The sequence below is a fragment of the Narcine bancroftii genome, unplaced genomic scaffold (genome assembly GCF_036971445.1).
Source record: "Narcine bancroftii isolate sNarBan1 unplaced genomic scaffold, sNarBan1.hap1 Scaffold_235, whole genome shotgun sequence".
NCBI classification, from domain to species: domain Eukaryota; kingdom Metazoa; phylum Chordata; class Chondrichthyes; order Torpediniformes; family Narcinidae; genus Narcine; species Narcine bancroftii.
In genome coordinates this window covers 181,708-209,168 of record NW_027211970.1, presented here as the reverse complement: position 1 = coordinate 209,168, position 27,461 = coordinate 181,708, and the positions used below count along the sequence as shown (strand labels likewise).

Genomic DNA, 27,461 nt, shown 5'->3' with positions numbered 1-27,461 from the left:
GAGATGTGGGGGGGGGGGGCTGGTAGTCATGGTGGGGAGCTGGCTGATGGAGGACCTCAGTTTTCTTCAGGCTGACTTCCAGGCCAAACATTTTGGCAGTTTCTACAAAACAGGACATCAAGCACTGAAGAGCTGGCTCTGAATGGGCAACTAAAGCAGCATCATCTGCAAAGAGTAGTTCACGGACAAGTTGCTCTTGTGTCTTGGTGTGAGCTTTTAAAACCACATGGAATCTAAAAGCAAATTTATAACCTTTCTACCAAAAACCAGCATTTGCCGAATTAAATTCTTTACATCTTTTAATAATATTTTGACTAAGATCCGCTTTAAAAAAAACTCTTCTGCTTTGAACAATCAGAGGACCTCCATGTTGTCTTGCATTTTGAACTTCCAATCTTAAAATTAACACTCTATCCTGAGATCTCAGACACCTGATCAAAACAGATGGAGGTGGTTGGCCAGGCACTGGTTTCCTTCACAAAGCTCTATGTGCTCTGTCCAATTCCAAACCATCTGGAAACGTTTCTGCTCCTAAAACATCTGGAGTACATTTTTGAAAAAAATTAACCTGTTCCGACCCCTCGAAATCTTCCGGTAAACCCACAATCTTCACGTTATTCCTACGGCTCTGATTCTCCACTGAGTCAGTTTTCTTCAATAAATCTGCCTTCTCAATCCTCCATCCCATAAAAGAATCCTCATAAGAATACAGTTTTTGTTGGCATTGATCAAAATCACAGACACAGTCTTCCAACTTATTTTCCATTTTCTTAACTTTATCCACCACTTTTGCATATTATCAACATCAGCTTTAACAGTTGAAATATCCTCCATTACATTTGCTAGCTTACCATTAACAGATGTAAAGCCCAAAGAAATCTGTTGTGACATTGCCTAAAACTGTACTTCAAAGTAATCTTTATATTTAGAGAAGTGCCTACCCTGACCAGCAACAGTCTTTCCATTTATTTTTTCTTGTTCACTGACCAAATCTTCTTCAGAGCTTGTTTCTTGATTTCTCTCTTCTCTCACTACACCAACTCCTTTAGCTTCTTCTTCTACCACGGTTACTTTTTCCCCTCCCCACCCCTTCGGTTTGCGACCTGTCCTCTGCAGATGCTGACTCACTGGATCGACGACCACTAGCACCCCCCCCCCCCCCACCTCCCGGGGGTGGAACATGCTCAGAATGCGCAAAGATTCTTCAGCTGCAGCAGAATGTCGGGCGTCATCTTTCGGAGTTGTCAGCTGTCGACGCTGGACTCGAGGAGTAGGGATACGAGATGTACCTGGTTCCAACTCCGAGATAGGCTGAACGTTTAAACTGACTGATCGTTTTCAAATCGGTTTCTTCATCGTTTGGGGTCTCATAATTTTTCATTCATATACTTAATTTCTTGAAAAAAACAAACATTAAAAATGTTATATATTTAAAGGGCACAGAAATAGATTTTTATTCAAATCTGCTGGGAGAGATGATCACTCACGTCTCTCCCTTAAGCCATCACGCCATGAAGGGGTCACATTACATTCTCAACACCAACAAATCAGTTACTCAAGTTTTCTGTTTTCTGCAGGATAACAATTAGTTCTTGTCCCATCTCCCCAGCTCTGCCGGGGTCCGCCGGACTCGAGGCCACTCTTGTGCCGCTCCCTTTCGGGCTTTCGCTCAATGTTCCTGGCTGAGTAGAAACTTCTTCATTTTTGTTTGTTCTCAGCTGCTTTGGTTTCTTAATACTTATTTTGTCTATTTTTAGTCAAAAATACTTAATTTTAAAACGTTAACCGTCTTTTTGATACACTTCTTGGAGAACTCGATCAAAACAAGTCTGTTTAAGCCCTTAGCATGACCACAACCCACTTTCTTATCTTTCAAACTGTACGTTACAAATACTGCCTCAATTCTAAGGCCTGGGTGTCGCCATCAACACGTGGTAGACCCTTGCGCTCGACCGTCCAGCTTGGTCGAGCAAGATCACCACAGGAGTCCGTGCAGCTGAAATCAGGCGCCTCCTCAAGGCGCAATGAAAGCATGCTGTGCGCAAAGCCCGAGCAGCATCCACTGCCACTACAGCAACCATGTGTCCCACATGTGGCCGAGCCTTCAGGGCCCGGATTGACCTCACCAGTCACCTCCGGACCCACAGCCACCAATCTCCAATTTGACTTTGAAGCCAGCCATGGTCATCTTCGACTACGAAGGATGAACAACAACAACATTACAATATTACAACAGTGTTCAATTTTGCATAATATAAACGTCAATAAAAATAACAAAAAGAAAGCTAATAATAGTTTGGCACATATTAGATGGGACGATTCTAGGCTGTTGTGTGGTATGGTTCTACCTGTAACTCATTTCTCATGCTAAACTAAACACTCATGTTGAATTCGGCGAAAATTGTTATGTATCATTCACACAATGTTACGTATGATAATTATTTGAAGCTGTTGGTCCAATTAAAGTGATAAATGACCACAAGGATTCCTCCATTAAAACATTTCAAAAGTCATGTCAAAGTATGAGGATTTTTAAACGTTCTCCTTTAAAATGGTGACAATGTTGAAATTATTTGTTGATAATACTCTATGACCAGCAAGCATATTACACAAGAGAGTGAGTAAAAATAGTTTAAGAGTTTAATTGGGTTATGTCTGACGATCCTCAGTGGAATTTTGCACTTTATTATAAATGTTTGTGAATCCACTCACCACACACACGGGCAGTTGGAACGTTTGGCAACACATAGGCGCCTCACCGGGAGAATGGGATATCCTGCAACTTATTACATAGCATGCATTTACTTTCCCTTACTTGCAGCGGTTGGTATTCCTGGTAAGATATCGGAAATGGTTGCTCTACTCGTTGCACCTGTCGCGTTGAGATCCAGTTCGACTGCCGCCTGACCTGATGAGTATCTCCAGAATGATCAGGGTTCTACCGTCCGATATTTGGGCTACATATTATCTATTATTTGATGTCGGAATATTTTGTCGATTGCATCAATTAGTTTAGTGCTGATATTTACCTTGTTCCATTATTTTAAGTTGCTCTTCATTGTTGGTCTGAGTTTGAATGGATAAAGTCATGTGAAAAATCACGGCTACGATGACACGTTCCCTCCCGCTCGTTCAATGCTTATATCGGCCACTCAGCCCATTTCTATTCTATCCAATAAATGAGAACCCTTTCTTATAAATGTTCAGTTTCAAGACAAGGTGAAAATTCTCCCTGACGCTGTTCTTTCTTCCAGCAGTTTTGTTTTAACCTCTCTGGTTGCACACGACAAATGATCTTTCTGCCCCTATTTTGGTCCGCTCTCCGTGCTTCTTCAGCGTTGTCGCTTTAATGAGGGGCCGAGCCTCGATCAGCTGCTCAGCAGGCGAAGGCGCTGGACAGTTCCTGGCGCGGTTGTCCTCTGAGTCAAGCGCGGCGGCGGAGCCCGAAATTCCAGCCTCCAATTCTAAGCCAGCCAGACCCAGCCGGGCATGAAAGGAAGGAGCATTCTAAGGCACCTCAAACCTGGCGCACTTGAACTAATTATTTTTTCTCTCTTTCCCTTTTTCCCCCAGTTAATTTAATCGCGATTGTGATTCTCTCTCGGGGAAAGTGCGGACTCTCCAAATGCATCACTCGCTACCTGGTGGGAATGGCAGGAGCTGATTTAATTGGGGTGGTCTTCGGTGTTGTAATGGATCAGGTTAACAACATCTATGTTTATGTCGCCTCTTTACTCCGAACTCCGATTTGCGCCACCGTGCATGTTCTGAGGATTGCCACCATGGACTGTTCCGTTTGGCTGACGGTCGCTTTCACGTTTGATCGCTGGATCGCCATTTGCAGCCAAAAGCTGCGGGAACGATTTTGCACGGCGAGAACAGCGACTGTGGTGACAGTCACTGTGGGGATATGCTGCTGTGCGAGGTGCCTTCCATATTATTTTGCAGTGGAGCCTTACAGCATCATTAACCACGTGCCGTGGCGCTGCGTCTTGAAGGCCGAATATTTCACTGATTCCTTTTGGAAAGGATACCAGTTGTTTAACAGTATCGTCACTCCCTTGTTGCCAATCGGTTTAATGGTATTGTTCAATGCTTTAACAGTCAGTCGTATTTTAGCCGCAAACCGAGCCCGTCGGGAATTCCAGAAGGACAGGGGCAATCAGAGAGATACGGAGGTGGAGAATCGGAAAAAGTCGATGATTCTCTTGTTCGCTCTATCAGCCAACTTTATTTTATTGTGGATACCCTTTGTCGCATATACCACCAGATGGCAGGTTCAAAATTATTCTTACACAGACAGATATTTGAACACGCCGCCATATATCCTGCAACAATTTGGGTTCATGTTACAATTTCTCTGCACCTGCACCAACTCGTGCATCTATACACTGTCACAGAGGAAATTCAGAGAGGAGCTAAAGAACGGAGGGAAATCTCTCTCCACATTATGTGGACAGCTGTGTAATAAAATGCACATCTAATTGCAACATTGGTTGAGTGTTAAAGATTTTTTTTAAAACCATGATTGGGGGCATGGCAAGATGACATGGAGTCTAGACGTGCAATCTCGGCTTCTCAAGTTTAAACTTTTTAAATTTTTGTTTAAAGTATTAAGGGATTATTATGGCCACCAATGGTAAAAAGACTAAACCTTAAGATTTGGGCCGAGACGACTTGCTACAGCCCCAGGCTCAATTTCTTCATTGTCTAAACCCCAAAGACTGCCTGTGGGAGCTGGGGAAATAAAACCTATTACTCACCAAGTGAAGGATGGCGCTGCAATTACCCGTTCTCCGGAAGAAGGTGCGTGTTCCCAAGAAGTGGACCCTGATTTGGAAAGCCTTTCCATTTCAATGGAGGGAGCACGCAGGAGGACGACTTCATTGTTGGAAATGCATCAGGTAGCATTTCAATGTGAAAAAATTGTTTTTCTTCGTGAATTGATGAAAAAAACAAAGAGATGTGGGAGGAGACCAGCGGTGACCCCCTGAGGAAGTTGGGGTACCGTTCCTGGTAGTCCAGACCCACAGTAAAACTTTTAAAATACCTTCTGTTGAGTTGCAGCAGGAGCTGAAGTTACCTTGTTCTGCCAGTATGTCAGAGAGAGCAGAGCTGAGCTTTACCGACTTACAGTGTATGCAATTGAATGCTATTGTTCAAGCTGTTATAAAACCTTTGTTGACATCTCAAATAAATGAAATGGTTCAAATGAATGCTGGTATAAGTTCAGAATTAAATATGGTTAAGACACATGTGGATGCATCTTATGAAGAATTTTTAAAAAATTCAGACTGCTTTTTTGGACTGGAAACGACAAGTGACTTCTAACACAGAAAAAGTGTTGAAGGTGGAAAAATCAATCATAGAACTAGAAGAACGTGAGAAAGAGCTAGAAAGAAAAAATAGATTATTTGGAGAATCAAAGCAGAAGGAATAATATGAAAATTGTTGGTTTGCAGAAGGTATAGAAGGACAAGATCCTCTTCATTTCTTTAAAGACTGGATTCCGCAAATATTAGGGCAAGAATATTTCTCTGGGAGATTGGTACTGGAAAGAGCCCATAGAGCTTTAAGAAGAACACCCTCAGCTGGTCAACCTCCGAAACCGGTAATAATTCGATGTTTGAGTTATTTGGACAGAGAAGCAATACATCGAATTGCAGTACAAAATGCGAGACAATGACAACCCCCATTATTGATTCAGACTAGCAGAGTCTTTTTTTTATCCTGATCTGAGTCAACGTCGACGTCGTTTCAATCCAGTTAAAGAAGTTTTGTGGTGCATAGGTTATAAGTCTACTTTTCGCTACCCTGCAGTGTTGAAGGTGTTTTATGGAGACTATCAATATCAGTTTTTTGAAAATGATTTTGCTGATTCATTGCCAGATATAAGAGGACAAAGACGTAGTCCACCATTATCTGCTAAAGAAAAATCTGGTTGCTCTGGAAATGGAAGAAATGGCAGAAATGGGAAAAACGGGAATGGAAAGAGTCTACCTCCTTCTGAAATGGGATCTTCAAGATTGGAATCTTCTGGATGAAAAGAAGAATTTTCTTATTCCTTTTTTTGTTATTATGATATTTTGATGTTATATTCATTGTTTGGCTGGGGAGGGAAAGATTTGCACTAAGTTCTTTACTAGTCATCAGCGATGACGCACACCCAATTTTTGTTTAGGAGATTACTACCTTTTGGTAGTTTTTTTTGGGTGGGGGGGGGGTTTCTTTTTTTTTTCTTTATTATTTTTTTATTTTCATTTTATTTAGTTTTTAATTTGTGATTTTTTTTTCTATTGGAGGGCCTACATACATTGATTTGAGTTTTTATATAAAGATATTATTGGTATTTAATAATAATAGTAGATATGTCAAAGTTGAGGTTTGCTACTTTTAATATTTGAGGATTAAATAGTCTGATTAAGCATAAGCAAGTCTTGGTGTATCTTAAGAAAATGAAAATTGATATTGCCTTTTTACAAGAAACACATTTGAATGTGAAGGAAAGCATGAAATTAAAAAGGGACTGGGTTGGGCATGTATATTCTTCTTCATTTAATTCTAGAGCTAAAGGTGTAGCAATTTTGATACATTTGAATTACAATCAATGGAGGAAAAGGCAGGATGTATTCTTAAATTGAATTGTAAGATTTTTAGTGAATTTTGGACTTTACTTAATATTTATGCCCCAAATGCAGATGATGAAATATTTATTTCAGATGCTTTTTTATGCTTGGGTCAGGCTAATGATAATATTTTAGTTGGTGGTGATTTTAATTGTGTTTTGTAACCTTTATTAGATAAATATCCGAAGAAAGTTAAAAAACCCAAGATGGCAATTGAGGTCCAAGCATTGATGAAAGATCTTAATTTAGTAGATATTTGGAGATGTCTTAATCCGACAGAGAAAGATATTTCCTTTTATTCATCTAGACATGAATCATTTTCAAGGATTGACTTCTTTTTAGTATCGGCACATTTACAAGGGAAAATACAACAAGTGGAATATAAAAGTAGAGTGATTTCAGATCATTCTCTGTTATATTTTACGTATAAAACTTCTGAGAAAATTCAAATAGCTTATCGTGTTGTTAAAAAATATGGAATTTATTGATTTTTTGAAAAAAACAAATTAATTTTTTTTGAAAGAAAATTCTAATTCTGTTCAAAGTAAATTTGTATTATGGGATGCTATGAAAGCCTATTTGAGAGGACACATAATTAGTTATACTTCTAAAATAAAAAAAGAATCGATTAAATCAGAGTCTTGAATTAGAGAAACAGATCAATGAGTTAGAAAAGGAATTTCAGAAAGATGCTACAGAAGATCAGAAAATAGAATTATCTTGTCTGAAATTGAAATATAATACTTTGCAATCTTATCAATTTGAATGTGTGATTAATAGGACTAAATAACTGTATTATGAATGGGGAGCGAAAGCACATAAGGTATTGGCATGGCAATTAAAGAAAGAACAGATATCAAGGTCTATTAATGCTGTTAGATGGAATTCTCATTACTTATAAACCTCGTGAGATTAATGATGAATTTTATTCATTTTATAAAAAGTAATATACATCTGAAGGAAAACAGGAAACTGGATCAATTGATTTTTTTAATCACAGGTAAATTATTGGCTTTGACTCCGTTGTATAATAATCAACTTATTTCTTTTTCAATACATAATCAAAGTTTATTGCATTGGAGATTTAAAGGTGTGAAAAATTTGGGAGATTGTTTTAAAGAGTGTAAGTTTTTATCTTTTAATCAGATGAGGGAAGATTTTGGTATTGATGAGAACTCTTTATTTCTTTATTATCAAATTCAATCTTTGGTAAAATGTATGTTTAGTAGAGATATGATTTTACCCAAAATAACTAACTTTGAGACTTTTCTTATGAAGGTACCAGAGAAGGGTTATATTTCATCTATGTATCAAATATTACAGGATGGTATGGATAAAAAGGGTTGGGATAGATCTAAAATTAAATGGGAAAAGGATATTGGTTTTATTTTTTCTGAAGATGATTGGTTAGATATCTGCTATGATAGTGTAACTAGATTGATAAATGCACGTTATGCAATGATTAATTACAATTTTTTACATCAGTTATATTTGACACCTGAAAAATTTTTTAAAATATGGTTTTAATGAATCAGATTTGTGTTTTAGAGGTGGTGAAACAGTTGGAACTTTTTTTCATGCTGTTTGGTTATGTATACATATACAATATTTTTGGAAGAAAATTCAATCATTTTTAGAATACATGTATAAGATGAAAATAATTTTAGATCCAACAGTATTTTTATTGGGTAGTTTGCAACCTCTGAAAGGTTTTGGATTAGCTAAATTCCAGCTTGCTTTTGTATATTTAGCTTTAATCATAGTGAAAAAATGTATTGCTAGTACATGGAAAGATACAAATATGATTGATATTAATAGATGGCATAATGAGATGAAATATTGTTTAATAATGGAAAAAATTATGTATGTTTCTCATGATAATTATATTTTTTATTAATAAGTGGCTTTTATACTCAGAATATTTACATTTCAATTTATATTGATTAGATTTTAATATGTATATTTAACTTTTTCTTTAATATTCTTTCTTTTTTCTTTTTTTATGCCTCTCCTTAGGAGAGTTGGCTGAAGGGGGGGTTCTTTTCTTTTCTTTTTTTTGCTTTTTTTTCTATATATACACAAAAACGTACTGTTCATATTTAATTGCTGCATATGTCATATATTATTTGTTTTTTGAACGAATAAATAAAGTTTTTTTTAAAAACCATGATTGAGTGGACAAGGAGGAAGACTCTCAGCTCTTGCACCGAGATCGGGACCAGATGAGAAAATGGGCTGTAGAATGGCAGGTGGAATTCAATGCGTACAAGAATGAGATGTTGCACTTTGGCAGGACTATCCTGGATAAGACCTTGGCAATAAATGGTATGGACTGTGGTAGAATAGAGAGATCTGGGAATACAAATAGATAGTTCCTTGAAAATGGCAACACCGGTAGATTGGGGCTGAGAGAAAGCCTTTGGCACATTGTCCTTTGTAAATCAAAGTATTGAGTACAGGAGTTGAAGTTATGTTGAAGTTTTATGAGGCATTGTTCAGGTCAAATTTGGGTAATTATGTGAAATTTTGTTACCTACCTGAATGAATGGCAGCAATAAGATTGAAAGAGTGCAAAAAAGAAAAAAAAATACAAGGCTATGGCTGGGACTTGAGGAACTAATTAATAGGGAAAGTTTCAATAGATTCAGACTTTGTTCCCTGCAATGTCGAAGAAGGTTGGAAGATTTGATAGAGATATTCAAAATTAAGAGAGGTAGAGATATAGTACATACATAAATGGCTTTATTCACTGAGGTTAGGTAAGACAAGACTTAGGGGTAAAAGATGTGATGTTTAAGGGAAAGATTAGGGAAACTTCTTTCTGTTCCTTCCGTCCAGCCCCTTGCTTTTCTACACTCAACAGCAATGACTGTTCTGGGACTGAGAAAATCTGTATTAACTAACAATTACCTTTATTGATACAGTTAACATCAAGCATGAGTCATATAAAACTTAGCAACTGTTTACATGAAACAAAGACTAGAAAAGATAATCCCCAAGAATATGAGTCTTCACTGGCCAAATATTTCACTTTATCCATTTTAATCATTCACTTCAGTGTCTTGCCAAAGAAACTTGCCCCCTCAGGGTTCTCCAGATGATAACCTCTTTCTTTCAGGTCACCACAGAGTTCCTTCTTGTTTCTCTTATTTCAAGCGAAACATTAGACAGCCAGTCCTCTCCTCTTGCATGAACCACAAAGGTTTTGACCAGGCTGAACTAAGCAATCACAACCCATCTTCCAAATGAGGTTTTCCACAAGCTTGCCACCTTGTCCTGTTCCAGTCTCAGCTGCTGCTGCTGCTGACTGTAAAGCTGTAGAACTGATCTGTGTTTGTGTGTGTGTCTCTCTATCACTTTCTCTCTCAGAGAGAAAACCAGTTTTTCTCTCTGCTTGCATAATCTCATGACCTTCTTAGATCCCCTCCAGACAATCTACGACTTTGACAAGTCCTTTCATATGTTGCCTTTTTGTAAACAACAATCAATTAGTGAAGTCTCTTGGCAATTTTCAAAAGCTTTTGCAAAGGCTGTTGGCCCCGACATGTCTAGCATGAGCAGAGCTCCAATCTTTGAAATAAGATCTGTTTTAAAGTGCTTGTATGTGACCTACACTAAAAAACATGCCCCAAATTATCTCCCAAAATCATATCTATATTCTGTCAGACTTTCCCCATTCAAAGGAATTTTAACTCTAGAACTACAATTCAGATATAACAAAACTGTTTTTAAAATCACTAAAGAGATAACAACACAATATATATATAACATGTTAGAATGAAGTAACCAAATGTTGAGAGTATATATATCTATACATTATCAATTTTAACATCTTGACAAACAATCTGCTCTCACATTATTTGTTCCTCTAATATGATCAATTTGCAGATTATATTCTTGTAATATTAAACTCCAGTTTAACAATCTTCTGTTTTTATTCTTGATTTTATTCAAAAACACCAGAGGATTGTGGTCAGTAAATATCACAATTGGTTGACGAGAGGTACCAAGATACACATCAAAATTCTGCAGATCAAGTATTATAGACAAAACTTCTTTCTTAATAGTGGAATAGTTCCTTTGATGAACATTGAATTTTTTGGAAAAGTAGGTAACTGGGTGGTCAATTTCATTATGTTTTTGTAATAAAACTGCACTGCTAAAGAAAATGGTCTGTCAAAATCAGGAGATTTTAACACAGAGTAATGGCAGAGCATCTAATTTAAATTAACAGTTAAGTTTGCTTTGGAAAAACTTGCAAATAATTTGTCCAATTCCCTTAGATGTTCTTCCCAGGTGTCACTTTTTGTAACCAAGTCATCAATATAAGCATCTGTATGAGTTAATCCTTGGATTACTGAATTAATCACCATTTGGAATGTTGCAGGGGCATTTCCATGCCAAAAAAATAACACATTATACTCATATAAACCGGATGGAGTTACAAAAGACAAAATATTCTTTCCTCTCTCAGTTAGAGGCATACACCAGTAACCCTTCAACAAATCCAACTTAGTAAGAAATTTAGCTTTCCTAATTTTATCAATACAGTCATCTATTCTCAGAATAGGATAAGCATGTTTTAGTTACTGAATTAAACTTCCTGTAATCTGTACAAAACCAACAGTTCCATCTGGTTTCAGTACCTGAATACAAGGAAAACTCCAATCTGAGTATGAAAGTCTAATAATATCATTTCTCAACATATATTTCACCTCCTGATCCATGATTTCACTCTTCTGAATATTTATTCTACATGGGTGTTGTTTTATGGGACTTGCCTTTCCCATGTCCACATCATGATAAATCTCTGATGTCCTTTTTGGCATATTAGGAAACAAATTTGTATATCTCAAATTTAATTATTTCAACTGCATCTGTTCTTGAGGCTTAAGATGGCCTAACTTTTCCTCCAAATTTTCCAAAATTGCTGAGTTAGATGGGCACATAAGAACCAAGAACCATGGTTTCTTTAAGGTTACCCTCACGAGATTCTGTTTCCATAATCTTATGATCCATAACTTCCTCAACCCTGTCAACCTCTGATACATATTGTTCTCCATTACTCTTATCCTCATAATAAAATTTCAACATATTTATGTGACAAACACTGAGTTTTATTCCTTCGATCTGGAGTGTTAACAACATAGTTAACATAATTCAGTTTTTATTTAACTACAAATGGTCCAAAAAATTTAGCTCCCTAAGGATTGTCATGTGTTGGAAACAAAATTAAAATGTTACTTCCTCTCTTAAAATTCTTCACTTGAGCGTTCCTCAAATAAACACTTCATTTTTACCCTGAGCCATTTCTAAATTATCTTGAGCCAAAGTCGAGACTTTTTGTAAGCTATCTTTAAATTTTGAAACCTAATCCAGCAAGTCCAATTTGCACATCCTCATTAGACCATTGTTCTTTTATCAACATCAAAGGCCAGATGTCCAAACAAAATTTCAAAAGGGCTGAAACCAAATGAATCCTGCACAACCTCCCTTACTGCAAATAACAATTAATGATTACCTTCATCCCAATCTTTTCCATTCTCCAGACAATTAATCCTCATCATATTTTTAAGAGTAGAATGAAATCTTTCCAAAACTCCCTGAGTTTCAGGATGGTGTGCACATGAAGTGATCTGTTTTATTTCCAACTCATAAATCAACTGCTGAAACAACCCCGACATAAAGTTAGATCCTTCATCACTCTGGATCTCTTTAGGTAATCCAAAAACTGAAAAATCCTTCCATATCCTTCACTACCGTTTTAGCTTTAATATTCCTTAATGGTATAGCCTCTGGAATACTTGACGCTGTACAAATAATTGTTATTGAGTACTGATTCCCAGACTTAGTTTTCGGCAGGGGACCTACATAATCCACAATAACCCTAGTGAAAGGTTCCTCAGCACAGGAATAGGTTGTAATAAAGCTACTAGAGGACCCTGGTTAGGTTTCCCCACAACCTGACAAAAGTGACATGTCTGGCACCAATTTAGAACATCCTTCCTCAAACCAGGTCAGAAGAATTGTCTCAAAATCTTATGCATGGTTTTCTTTACACCAAGATGACCATCTAAAGTTGTACTGTGGGCTAGATTTAAAATTTCATTCTGGTAATTTCTAGGAACGCCCACCTGATGAATTACCCCCCCCCCCACCCCCCAGTCTTCATTAGCAGGAATATCAAGAGGTCTCCATTTCCTCATCAACAAATCACCCTTCAAGTAATATCCACAAGCCATTTCTTTAATCTCCTGTTCACTTACTGCTTTGTCCCTTAAGTCAATAAGATATGTATCTGTCCTCTGGTCTTGAATTAACTCTTTTCTTGACAAAGAGAAATCCTTACTCTCACAATTACCCTGCTCTTTTGAAACTATTTCAGAAGCACTGGGCAAGTCTCTATTAACTGGATCTTCTTCAGCTCTCATCATTTTCTTAGACAAAGATCTTGTAGCAGTACATGCAGGATATATCTCACAATCCTCCTCAACCTCATCCTTTCCAGGCTGATTTGATCATCTCAAAACTGACCCAACTTTATCCTCTGCCAAATCATTCCCCAACAAAAATGAGACACCCTGCATGGGTAACTTTGGAATTACTCTGACTACAACAGGTCCTTTGACTAATTCTGAATTCAGCACAACCTCGTGAAGAGATATTGACTCTACCTCACCTCCAACATCTTTAATCAAAATTGTCTCCCCTGTGTTACTCCTTTGATCAAGAGTTAAAACATTTTCCAACAACAGTGTCTGAGCAGTCCCAGAATCTCTAAGAATTTTAACTGGAACCTGTGATTCTCCCTCCTTTACTGAAACCAAGCCCTCTGACACAAAAGGTTTAAAAACACCCAGGACATCATATCTACTTAAATTCAACTGTCTGAATACATGCTTCTGGTAAAACCTCCTTTTCTCATCTCTTTTTCAATACTAGGCAATTCGCAATAACATGACCAGGTTTCTTACAAATATGACATACAAATGCAGAAGTTCTGTCCTTTCCCACCTTACCTTTATCTTTTCTCTGAACATTCTCTCCAGACTTAATTTCAGGCTTACTAATCTATTCTGCATTAACACTCTGAACAGGCTTACTAATCTATTCCACATTAATTCTCTGAAAATACCTACTATTCTGAAATGTATTTTTGTGAATTAGGGCAAATCTGTCTGCTAATCTAGTCATTTGCCACCACATCTCCACGTCTCCCTCATCCAGGTATAATTTAATCTCATTTGGAACACACCTTTTAATTTCCTCAATTAATATAAATTCACTCAATTTGTCAAAATCATTATTTATTCATTTTGAGACACACCAACGGTCAAAACATACAGATATTTTCCAGAGCAAAATCCATACAAGATTGATGCCATGTTTTTACAAAACTCCTCAATTTTTGTCTATATACTTCTGGAACAAACTCATAAGCTTTCAATACTGCTTGTTTAACAGTATCATAATTTGCCACTTTCTGTAGTCAAGCTAGAGTATACAATTTGTGCTTTTCCTTTCAACACACTTTTTTCTTTTGGCCATTTTGAGCTCTCAGCAACCTTTCCAAAAAGCTGAAAATATGTATCTATATCTCCCTCATCAAAAGGAGGAACTAGATGTACCTGCCTACTAGCCAAAAACCTCTCCCGTGGAGTTACAGCCTCAATCCTCTTACATCTCCATCTCAATTTTTAACTTCTCTAATTGAAACCATCTGTCCCTCTCAATCTTTTCCAAGTCATATTTTGTATTTCATCATCCTCCCTCCATTTTGAAGCTCCCTCTAACTCATATTGTTGTCTTTGCACTCAAAATTCCATTTCTCTCTTTCTTCTTCCACCTTCAATTTCTCCAATTCCAATTGCAACTCAAAAGATCTATCCTTCGGAAAATTATCTAAGACTTTCTCAACAAATTTTCCCTCACCATTATAATATTTCACTATAATCCTCTGTATTTGTATTTTCCTCATCCAATTCTTGACTTCAGTCAGCTTTAATGCCTTAGAAATAACTATCAATTCCTCTTTTCTCTTTTTCTACAGCTCTTTAGGTGATGGTTGTGACACAAATGTATCAATATCCATTGCAGCTGTTTATCCACACAACTGCTTTAAATTAGCTTGGAAAAAAAATCAATTAATTAATAAATAAATGAAAACTCCAATTCTCAATCTGAAAGAACGAGGCCCCATAAAATGTTACGATCCCAGAGGACCCCAAAGCCCAGCAGCAATAGATATTCACCAAGACAAATGGTTACTTAAACAAAAGTTGCTTTAAATTATCTTTAAACATGAAAACAGAATCACACTTTAACTTATCACTATTAACTTAACTAACCTAACTTAACCCCCTTGTAATTCTAAGTGCACATGTATGTAATGTGTATGTAAGTTCAGAAAAGTTATTTGATTCACAGTCCCACCTCACTTCTCATTCATCCAAGTTCACTGGTTGCAGCCAATTCTTATACTGTGCACAGAATTTAACATTTTTAAAGCTCACCAGGCTTTAGTGCTTGAAAGGTAAATGGTTACCACTCAGGAAGGTGCATGTCGGTTTTCAGAGATAGATTTGTTGTTCACTAGAAAACTGATTCCTTTTTAATCAGCCACTTCAGTGTCTTGCCAAAGAAACTTGCCCCCTCAGGGTTCTCCAGATGATCACCTCTTTCTTTCAGGTCACAACAGAGTTCTTTTTTGTTTCCCTTATTCCAAGCGAAACATTAGACTGCCAGTCCTCTCCACTTATATGAGCCACAAGGCCTTTGACCAGGGCGAACTATGCATTCACAACCCATCTTCCAAATGGGGTTTCCACAAGCTTGCCAACTTGTCCTGTTCTGTCTGTCTGTCTGTCTGTCTGTCTGTCTCTCTCTCTCACACACACACACACACACACACACACACACACACACACACACACACACACACACACACACACACACATACACACACACACACACACACACACACACACACACACACACACACACACACACACACAGAGAAAAAGCCTGTTTTTCTCTCTCTGCTTGCAAAGAAATGATCGCTGGTGCTGAAACTGCTATGCTAAACATGCCACCCTTAATGTTTTCATGATTGGACTTTGATAAGTGTCTCAATATATCCTCATTACAACTGTCACTCTCCTTTGTGTGTGTATATGTGTATTATATATCTTTAATTGAATACAGTTTTTTTTTTGCACTACTGATAAGTAGAAATTCTCTGTGGCCTGCAGGTAAAAGAATGCATCTCCATATTGCATGCAGTAAAAACACAATACTGGAGAAACTCCTCAGGTCAGTGTCTTTTATATGGCAAAGATAAAAATACATAATGGATGTTTCGGGCTTGGGCGCTTAATGAAGCAAACAACCAAAGTGCAACACATCGTACTTCATAATTGCTGGTCCAGAGGAACATGAGAAATTGCTTTTTTTTTTTAATTAAGACATAAAGCATGGTTACAGTCCATTTCGGCCCACTAGTTCATGCTGCCCAATTTATACCCAATTAACCTATAGCCCCGTTATGTTTTGAACGGTGGGAGGAAAACCGGAGACCCCGGGGAAAACCCATACAAATACTGGAAGAATGTACATATGCCTTACAGACAGCACAGAAATTGAAGGACAATTTTACATGTCCCAATCGCTGGCGCTGTGAAGGTGTGGCACTAACCACTATGCTAACCATGCCGCCCAATTACTGTTTTCTCTGTGTGACAGAGTAAATAGATATGTTTTTGGGAGATAAATTGGGAAAGGTTTATTAGAGAAGGTCACAGACAAACACTTTAAAACAGATTTAATTTGAAATACTGGAGCTTTGCTAAAGCTAGACATATCAGCTCCACAGCTTTTGCGAGAGCTTGGGAGAGTGCCCAAGAGACTTCACTAATGGATTACTGTTACAAAAGGCAACAGATGAAAGAGCTTGTCAGATCTGCCTTCTGTCTGTAAGAGAACTTTCTGTTCTAAGAGGGTCATGCCACTTTGGCCACTTTGCAAGCAGAGAGAGCAAAACAGGCTTTCTCTCAGAGAGAGAGAGAGAGAGAGAGATCACTTCCACAGTGTTACAGCAGAAAGAACAGCTGGGACTGGAAGAGGACAAGCTGGCAAGCTTGTGGAAAACCCCATTTGGAAAATGGGTTTTTATTTCAGCCTGGTCAAAGCCCTTGTGGTTCATGTAAGAGGAGAGGACTAATGTTTTGGCTGGAATAACAGAAACAAAAAGGCACTCAGTGGTGACCTGAGAGAAAGAGGTTGTCTTCTGGAGAACCCTGAAGTGGCAAGTTTGTCAGCAAGACACTGGAGTGGCTGATTAAAAAGGAGTCAGTTGTGATGTCCTGGAACATCAAATCTCTCTATGAAAATTGACAAGAACACTCCTGAGCGGAAACTATTTACCTTTCAAGCACAAAAGCCTGGTGAACTTTATAAATGTCAAATTCTGTGCACAGGATAAGAATTGGCTGCAACCAGTGAACTTGGAGGAATGAGAGGTGAGATTGGACTGTGAACCAAAGAACGTTTCTGAAGTTAAATACACATTTCATACACGTGTGCTTAGAATTAGAAGGGAGTTTGATACGTTAACATTTGATTCTATTTTCATGTTTAAAGATAATTAAAAGCAACTTTTCTTTAAGTAACCATTAGTCTTGGTGAATATCTATTGCTGCTGGGGTTTGGGTTCCTCTGGGCTTCTAACATCTGCTTCTCAGGGATATGGTTTACACCCAATTCTCTGGACTGGTCCTTCCACTTAAAGGTTTCTCTCTACATCATATGAACTGGACTGCATCTTTGACTTAAGGAAGAGGCACGAGTATCTGCTTCAAGATTAGCTTTCGTGGGTCTCAGACATGATGACCCTCTGCCAGGGATGTTCCCCTCATCTGGAACATCTGGTGCTGAGGTCCCAAACTGAAACCCCTATAAAATGAAAATGTGTTCTTCCCCCACTGTTTCTGATTGCAGATAGACTCATACCCTGACCACATATCGATGAAACACAACCGGATTAACATGTTGATACCTTTCCCCAGGAAATTACCTATCATTTTCAAATCCTTCCCTATCTAACTGGATGGCATTGCTGCTTTTGTTTTGAAATGGCTCATCTGGCACGATTACCTTGCTTCTGGTTTTGTGTGTTGCTTTGTGCAGAATTCTCCCACAATGAAAATTTGTATAATTTTCCCCGACTGACATCTGGCATAGACCTGTGGAAGGTTGTTAAACAGAAGAAATTATGGGTACAATTATATCATTCTCTCAAAGTGTCATTTCAGCTAGAAGAGATGGGGAAGAAGGTCCATGGTGTGATTGCCCTCATCAGCCATGGCACAAGGCACAATAGTCAGCCCACAGAGAGTTGTGGGTGCCTGGAATGCCTTGCCGGAGATAGTGGTGAAGGCTGTAACAGACACCTTTAGACAGGCACATGGATGAAAGAAGAATAGAGAGTTATCGGTTAGGGAGGATTTCGTACTTTTTTTTAGGATGGAATATTTGGGCCAGCACAACAATGAGGATTGAAGGGCCTGCACTGTGCTACATTGTTCTATGTTAAATATTCTCTGAATACTTTCCCATGCTAGCACATCCTTTCTCAAATAAGGCACCCAAAACTGCACACAGTACTCCAAGTGAGGTCTCAGCAGCACCCTATAGAGTCACAACAATACATCCCTGCTCTTGTACGCTATTCCTCTAGAAATGAATGCCGACATTGCATTCACTTCCTTCATCAATGACTCAAACTGGAGCTTAACTTTTAGGGTATCCTGCACAAGGACTCACAGGTCCCTTTGCACCTCTGAATTTTTACATTTGTCCCATCTAAATAATAGTCTGCCATTTATTTCTTGTACCAACATCTGCCATCTCAATGCCCATTTTCCGAATGTATCCAAGTCTCTCTGCTTTCTCTCCGTGTCCTCAGCACCACCAACCCTATCATCCATTTTGGTGTGATCTGCAAATTTAGACACAAAGCTATCTATTCCATTATTCAAATCACATACTGTATATACAACATAAAAAGAAGAGGCCCACACTGACCCCTCCTGAACACCACTAGTAAGGGAAATCAACCCAAATAGGATTGCTTTATTCCCACTCTGTGTTTCTTGCCTATTATCTACCCATGCTATTAACCTTCATGTAATTCCAAGAGCTCTCATTTTGTTAAGCAGCCTTGTATGTGGCACCTGGTCGAAGACCTTTTGAAAGTCCAAGTACACACCATCCACTGTTTCTCCCCTATCCATCCTGTTTGTTATCTCCTCAAAAAATTGTACTAAGTGTGTCAGGCATAATTTTCTTTTAAGGCAACCACGTTGACTTGGACCCATTTTGTATCTCTCAGTACTCTGTAACCTCATCTTTGAAAATCGACTCCAACAACTTGCCAACCACTGACATCAAACTAATAGGTCTATAGTTTCCTTTCTGCTGCCTCCTTCCCCTCTTAAAGAGCAGTCTGACATTAACAGTTTGCCAGTCCTCTGGAACCATGCCAGAATCCTTTGATTGCTGGAAGATCTCTGCAGCAACCTCCTTCAGAATTCAAGGGTGCATTCCATCCCATCTGAGAGACTTATCTATTCTTTAACTTCCAAAGTACCTTCTCCTTCATGAGCTTGACAGCCCTCACTTCACTTCCCAGAGATCTTCAGAGACCAGTAAGCAACTACTGTCTTCTACCATACTGATGCAAAATATTCATTCAGTTCCACTGCCATCTCCTTGTCTCTCATTACAGTCTCTCCAGCATCATTTTCTAACAGTACTATGTCTACACTTGTCTCTCATTTGTTCTTCTTAAACTTAAAAAATATTTCAGTATCTTCTTCAATATTGTTTGCTAACCTCCTTTCATAATTTCTCTTTTCCTTCGTAACCACCTTCTTAGTTGCCTTCTCTAAATTTTTTTAAGTTTCCCAACCCTCTATCATCCCAGCAATTTTTGCTTCCCTGCACGCCTTCTCTTTTGCTTTTACTTTGGATTTAACATCCCTCATCAGTCACAATTCTCTAATTTTCCCATTCACAACTTTCTTTCCCTTTGGTATGTATAGTATGGAGACCTGTCCTGTACTTGCCTCATTTTCTGCAGGAACTGTTCACACTAAACATCCAAAACTCCCATTTATACAAAACAATATCAATCTATGTATTTATTTATTTATTATATGTTTGTATATTTATTTATTTATGTATTATTTGTTATTTGTTAGATAAAATTCTTGTCCTGCATATGTATTGTTTGTCTGTATGCATGTTATGTCTGGTGATGTGTCTTCATGTTTTTTCCACTGAGGTCCGGTGAACACTAATTTGTCGGATTGTATTTATACAATCAGTTGAAATAAACTTGACTTCAACTCCAGACAATGCTGATCTGCTGACTTCCTTAATGCTGTGCTTTTCCAATTGATTTTGGACAGACCCTCTGTCATGTAATTTCCTTTACTCCACTGAAATATCGGCACATCGGACTTCACCCTCTCCTTTCCAAATTTCACAATTAACTCAATCATATTGCAATCACTGCTTTAAGCTCTCTAATCACCTCAGTTTCATCCAATCCAAAACATCCAGTCCCCTGGTGGGCTCAACAACATGCTGCTCCCAGAACACATCCTGTAGCCATTCCACAAACTGGGATCCTGTACTGATCTAACTTTCCCAATCTACTTGCATGTTAAAATTCCCCAGGTAAAATTGTCCTTCTAATATGCCTCTTTTATTTCCAGTTGTATTTCCTCGTCCACATCCCAATGTTGTATAAAACTGCCATTGGTGTCCTTTTACCTTAACCATTCCTTAACTCAACCCATAAGGATTCTACCTATTTTTATCCTGTGCCACTTCTTTCCATTCATTTGATATGGTTGTTCACCAGCAGAGCCACACAACCCTCTCTTCTTATCTGCCTTTCCTTCTGATACACAGTGTATCCTTGGATATTCAGCTCCCAATGACTTCCATCCTTTAGCTACAACTCAGTAATGGCAGTAACATTGTACCATCTAATCTGTATCTGTACTGCAAGATCATCCACCTTCTTTCTGTCATTCCTATTACAATTTTGTCCCATCATCTGCTTTCCATCCTTTCTGCACACTATCCTTGGTTTATATTTTATTTTGCCCATCATCAACTTTGATACTCTGGTTCCCATCCCCTTGGAAACTTTAAATCTTCCTTCACATTCATATTAAACCTGCTAGCCAGGATTTTGGACCTCTTTGGGTTTAGGTGTATTTTATCCTTTTTGTATCAGTCGTATCTTCCCCAAAAGAGAACCCAGTGATCTGAGAATCTAAATCCCTGCACCAGTTTCTTAGCCAAACATTTATCTGCTTAGTGTTGTTATTTTTGACCTTATTAGCATGAGGCACAGGCAGTAATCTTGAGATTACCATGCCAGAGATCCTGCTTCTCAGCTTCCTTCCTAATTTCTTGTATTCTCCCTTCAGAACATACTTACTGATCTTTCCTATGTCATTGGTACCAAGAAGACATCTGGTTCTTTGCCCTCTCTCCTCAGAATGTTTTGGACCCAATCAGAGACTTTTCTTACACTGGCACCTGGGAGGCAACATGCCATCAGGTTGTCTTTATCAGGCCTGCAGAATCACTTTTCCATACTTCTCAACAGAGAATTGGCATGCTTCTTCATCTTCAGCGTCACAATGCCAAACTCATTGCCAGAGACCAGGTCACCATAGTTGTCCTCTGTCAGGTCATCCTCAGCAATACTATCCAGGATAATATACTAGTTGCTGAGAGGGATGGCCACAGAGGTGCTCTCAACTCCTGTCTGTCATCTCTTCCCATTCCCTAACAACAGTAAGTCATCAAACCACAGTTCCAGCTCCCTAAGAAGCTGCATCTCAGTGCAGCTGGTGCACATGTATGCATTGGGGAGGCTTGGAGTTTCCCAAGGGCCCACATCTGACATTCACCACAGACCACTAGCCCTACAGACATACTGCCTAGACTATAAACAGTTTAATAAGTAATACAAAATTGTTACGAGCCCATAGGACTCCAAAACCCAGCAGCAACAGATATTCACCAAAAACAAATGGTTACTTAAACAAAGGTTGCTTTTAATAATCTTTAAACATGAAAACAGAATCACACTTTAACTTATCACTATTAACTTATCTAACCTAACTTAATCCCCTTGTAATTCTAAGTGCACATGAATGTAATGTGTATGTAAGTTCAGAAAAGTTCTTTGATTCACAGTCCCATCTCACTCTCATTCCTCCAAGTTCACTGGTTGCAGGCGATTCTTATGCTGTGCACAGAATTTAACATTTTTAAAGTTCACCAAGCTTTGGTGCTTGAAAGGTAAATGGTTACCACTCAGGAAAGTGCTTGTCGATTTTCAGAGAGAGATTTGTTGTTCACTAGACACCTTAAAATGATTCCTTTTTAATCAGCCATTTCAGTGTCTTACCAAAGAAACTTGCCCCCTCAGGGTTCTCCAGATGATAACCTCTTTCTTTCAGGTCACAACAGAGTTCATTTTTGTTTCCCTTATTCCAAGTGAAACATTAGACAGCCAGTTCTCTCCTCTTGCATGAACCACAAGGGCTTTCACCAGGCTGAACTAAGGATTTACAACCCATCTTCCAAATGGGGTTTTGCACAAGCTTGCCAGCTTGTCCTGTTCCAGTCCCAGCTGCTCTTGCTGCTGGCTGTAACACTGTAGAATGGTGTGTGTGTGTGTGTGTGTGTGTGTGTGTGTGTGTGTATCTCTTGGAGAAAGCCTGTTTGGCTCTTTCTGCTTGAAAAAACCACATGACCCTCTTAGAACAACAAGTTCTCTTCCAGACAATCTGTGGCTCCAACAAGATCTTTAATTTGTTTCCTTTTTGTAAACAACAATCCATTAGTGAAGTCTCTTGAGCACTTTTCAAAGTTCTTGCAAAACCTGTGGAGCCAATATTTCTAGCATGGGGCAGAGCTTCAGTACTTTAAATAAGTTTTGTTTTAAAGTGTTTGTATGTAACCTATTTTTACAAACCTTTCCCAATTTATCTCCCTAAAACATATCTATATACTCTGTCACACAATTCACTTACCCACTGTGGCCATTGGAATCACAGTGGATACAACCAAATAACCACACAAGATGTTCCTAGAGTGAATCAAATGGATTTACTCTTCATCACCCATGCAATCTTTTAAAAGCCAGAATCATATGCTCGACTCATTGATGTCATCATGCACTGACATCACATGGCCGTTTCAATGCCTCCTGGGAGTTTTAGTGCCACCATACATGCCCTGCCCAACCCCCCAGAACCAGCAGAAAGGTTTGTATGTCTTTTAGGTTGTTGACCTCTGCAGCAAACTGTTGACTGCTGCAGTGTTTGGACTTGTCCACATGAGCTGGTTTAAGACTATCAATAGTGAAATACTGTGGCTTCTCTCCAATGTCCAAGATACAGATCAACCTAATTTGTCTGAGTATTCTTTAAGGTTCTCCATAAGGCATCTGTAAAGGTTTCCCAAGTGTTCCCCTTTGGACAAAGATATATTTACAGTTTTTGAGGGCTTCAGCCACAAAAGAAGAGCCATCTTGATGTGACAATGATTGTATAGGGGTAAAATTTCCTATGTTCTCCCTTAGCTTGCTCAACAGTTCCTTAGGATCATCACTGGAGTTGGAATGGTAGGGACGAACCACCAATGGTGCACCATACACAAGCTCTGCAGATGAAGCTTGGAGTTCCTCCTTTGGAGTTGTTCTCATGCTCAGTAACACCCAGGTCAGCTCATTAGCCCAATTCGGGCCATCTAACTGAGATGTTGATGAAAATTTTCCACTATTCCATTGGCCTGAGGATGATAGGCATTCGTATGATGAATTGTTATACCAAGCAAGGGAGACAAGGCAGTCCACAGCGAGGAAGTAAATTGTGGTCCTCTATCCGAAGTAACATGCATTGGTAAACCAAAATGAGACACCCAGGAACTGAGGAATGCCTGAGCACAAGTGTCTGCAGTAGCATCCACCATAGGCACAGCCTCAGGTCACCATGTAAACCTGTCTATTACTGTAAAAAGATAACAGTATTCTCTTGAAACAGGAAGCAGACCAACAATGTCCATGTAGACATTAGCAAAACACTGGGCAGAACTACAGTGGTGCATTAGTATTCCGCTGAACCTTTTCTTTTTGGCAGGCAATGTATGATCTCGCCACTTGTGAAACTGTCTGAAACCATACAAATGGTCAATCTAATCAATGGATGTGAGAGACCATACACAGAATCAAATTCTTGATGTTTCCATGATGCTGAAACTACTGGGCGTGGGTGTCCCATTGATATATCACAGAGGAGTAGTTTGCTATTAACTCCAAAATGGACGTCTTTCAATTGCAGGTTCGTGATTGCAGTCCGATAAGCATGGTCATATTCTTGGACTGCAGCCAAAGCTGTGTAGTCAATACTTTGATCTACAGGCGAAACCTCGAGTGGAGCAGAGCGGGAAAGTGCATCAGTTATTACATTGTCTTTTCTGGAAATATTTAGTGTTTTTGAGGAGAATTCTGAAATGAATGAAGATTGCTGTTGTTATCGTGCTGACCAAGGCTCTGTGACCTTGGAAAATGCAAATGTTAAGGGCTTGTGGTTGGTGTACATAGTAAAATCTCTGCACTCCAAAAAATAACGGAAGTGTCGAATAGACAAGTAAATGGCCAAAAGCTCCTTATCAAAAGCACTGGATTTCTTCTCTACTTCACCAACATGGTGGCTGAAGAATGCTAACGATTTCTATTACCTTTGACATATTGATGAAGTGCACCTCCTATGGCCAGACTGGAAACATCTGTAGAAAGGGCTGCATTTAAAACTGCGTAGCTGAGCATTATAACATGAGTCAGGAAATCTTTCATCTTCAAGAAGACATTGTTTCTCTCTTCAGTCCAATTGATGGTTCTGGCATTTCCAGACAGTAAACTGAAAAGAGGCTTCATGATATGAGCTGTTCCTGGAAGAAACCAATGGTAAATATTTACCATTCTGGGAACAGTATAAGAATTGCCATGAACTTGGAAGAGTGAGAAGTGAGATTGGACTGTGAATCAAAGAACTTTTCTGAACTGATACACACATTACATACATGTGGCTTAGAATTAGAAGGGGGTTAAGTTAGGTTAGTTAAGTTAACAGTCATAAGTTAAAGTTTGATCCTGTTTTTATGTTCAAGGAAAATTAAAAGCAACTTTTGTTTAAGTAACCATTTGTCTTGGTGAATTTCTATTGATGCTGGGTTTGGGGTCCTCTAGGCCCATAACACACCAATTTCCACAACTACCTCGACTGCACTTCCTCATACGTTGTCCCCTGCAAGGATTCTATACCCACCCCACCCCACATTAGCCTCTAGTATTTCTGGCACTTACAACAGGATCCCACTACCAGATGCGTCTTTGTCTCTCTGCCGCTCCCTCTGAGACTTCCTCATGCACTCATCCCACTTTACCAATTGCTCCCTCCCCCCATCTCCAGCACTTTCCCCTGTGGCTACAGGAGGTGGCACACTTGTGATCACACCTCCTCCCTCACCACAGTCTGGGGCCCCAAACAGGCCTTTCAAGTGAAGCAACACTTCACTTATTTATCCGCAAGACTGATTTTATTGCAACTGGTGCTCACTTTGTGACTTTCTCTACATTGGAAAATCTGAGGGAAGACTTGGAGATCGCTTTGCTGGTTGCCTTCACGCTGTCTGTACCAGTGGCAGAGACCTCCCAGTGGCCAACCATTTAAGATCTGCGTCCTGTCCCCATACTCACATTTGTCCATGGCCTCATGTACAATCCCACCAAGACCACCCGTAAATTGAAGGACCTCCTCCTGATTTTCTGTCTCAACATTCTCCAACCAGATGGCATTAACATTGACTTCTCCAGTTTCTGATAACCTGCTTTCCTTTCCACCTCCCTTCCCTTCCCCTTGTCAGTTCTGCATCCCCTCTCTCTCTATTCACCTACCCATCCCTCCTCCCCCTACATGCTGTTGTGCCATTCCTCCCTTCTCCACCTATTACCTCCTACCTTTGTGACCATGCCTCCCCCTTACCTTTTTATTTGGGCACTTGCTGACATTTTTCTATACCATATTAAAGGGCTCAAGCCCAAAACACTGGTTATGTGTCTTGATGTTTGCTATATAAAGGACACTATTTGATCTGCTGAGTTTCTCCAGCATTGTTTTTAAACTGAGGGGTCTCTGGTTTCCTCCCACATCCCAAACACGAGTCAGTTGATAGGTTAATTGGCTGCTGTAAAGAGTGTGCATTCTGTGTTTAAGGTCTGTGTGTTTAATGCATGTGTGTGTTTAACACATGTGCAAAGTGTGCATGTGTGTAAGTGTGACATGTGTGTTTAACATGTGCATGTTTAACATGTTCACTCTTTAATGTGTGTGTGTTTAATGTGTGTGTTTAATGCATGTTTCACTGGTATGTGTGTAACTGGTGTGTGTATAATGTGTCTAATGTGTGTGTGTTCAATGTGTCATGTGTTTAACATGTCATGTGTGTGTTTAATGTCTGTGCATTTAAGGTGTGTGCACGCATAACTTGAAAATGAATTAGTTGATGCAAACTACATTTGACACAAATAACCTTTTTGAATCACTTGGAAATGTTTATTTCACTGCAGGATTTTGTTTTTCAGTTAGTCTCAAATATATCAAACAGTTGTGCACCTTTGTCAAATCAACCAAATTGCTGTTTTTAGAGTTACAGTGTAATGTTCAATACAACTGCCATTGGCTAAACTAATAAATATCCATAACTTTATTTGAAATAATAATAACTATTTTACTTCTCTTGGAAACCTTTATTCAGTGTTGCCCTATTATCAAAGACATGAAAATGGTGTTCACCTCTATTTAACATAGCAGTGTTAACTTGTTATATTAATGCAACCTACTTTCTTTTATGTAAACAACATTCTGAGTCATATTCCATTTTTGCACTTAAATATCTTCATTTAACATCTTGCTTTATCAATTGAGCTAAAGCTTCAATAGCTAATGCAAACAGTGCTGGAGACAAAGGGCATCCTTGTCTAGTAGATCTTTCTAATAAAAACAATAATGATATTTGGCTATTTGTCACCACTCTGGCAGAAGGGTTTTTATATTAATATTCAATCCAACTAAGAAACATTGGTCCAAACCTAAACATTTCCAACATTTTTAATTAAAACACTCAATTCTAACCTATCAAATGCCTTTTCAGCATCTAATGATAAGATCATTGGTTGTTGGATTTCTTCTGAGAAATATGAATCAAACTAATTAATTTTGCAATATTAAGGGTATTAAAGTTAATTCTTAGGAATTTAAGATTACTTTATTTGCTGATGATGTTTTGATTTATTTAACAGAACCCCAAAGTTATTTAAAACCATTATATGAAAGATTGAAGCAACTTGGAGAAACATCTGGTCATAAAATTAATTGAGATAAAAGTGATATTATGCCACTGATTGATGTTGATTATCCTTACTGTAAAAAAAGTTGTTCAATTTAAATGGTCAGATCAATGAAATATTTAGGTATTAGAATTGATAAGCATCCAGATCATGTATATGAGTTAAATTATCTACCTTTATTCCATAAAATTAAAAATGACTTAAATAGATGGAAAGATTTACCTATAATATTAATAGGTAGAGTTGATTGTATTAAGATGAATATTTTTCCTAGAATACAATATATTTTACAATCTATTCCTTGCAAAGTTCCTCAGAAATTTTTTAATGATTTG

General features: G+C 38.5%; 1 protein-coding gene across 1 annotated transcript; it reads left to right on the top strand.

Annotated features, from left to right (window-relative positions):
- Nucleotides 1–3,349: 3,349 nt before the first annotated feature.
- LOC138750706 (probable G-protein coupled receptor 139) lies at nt 3,350–17,488 on the top strand. Its single transcript, XM_069912775.1, has 5 exons — nt 3,350–3,482; nt 3,574–4,464; nt 8,802–8,951; nt 16,164–16,368; nt 17,413–17,488. The coding sequence occupies exons 1-5, from the start codon at nt 3,350–3,352 to the stop codon at nt 17,486–17,488; spliced, it is 1,455 nt and encodes a 484-aa protein (XP_069768876.1).
- The last annotated feature ends 9,973 nt before the right edge of the window (nt 17,489–27,461 follow it).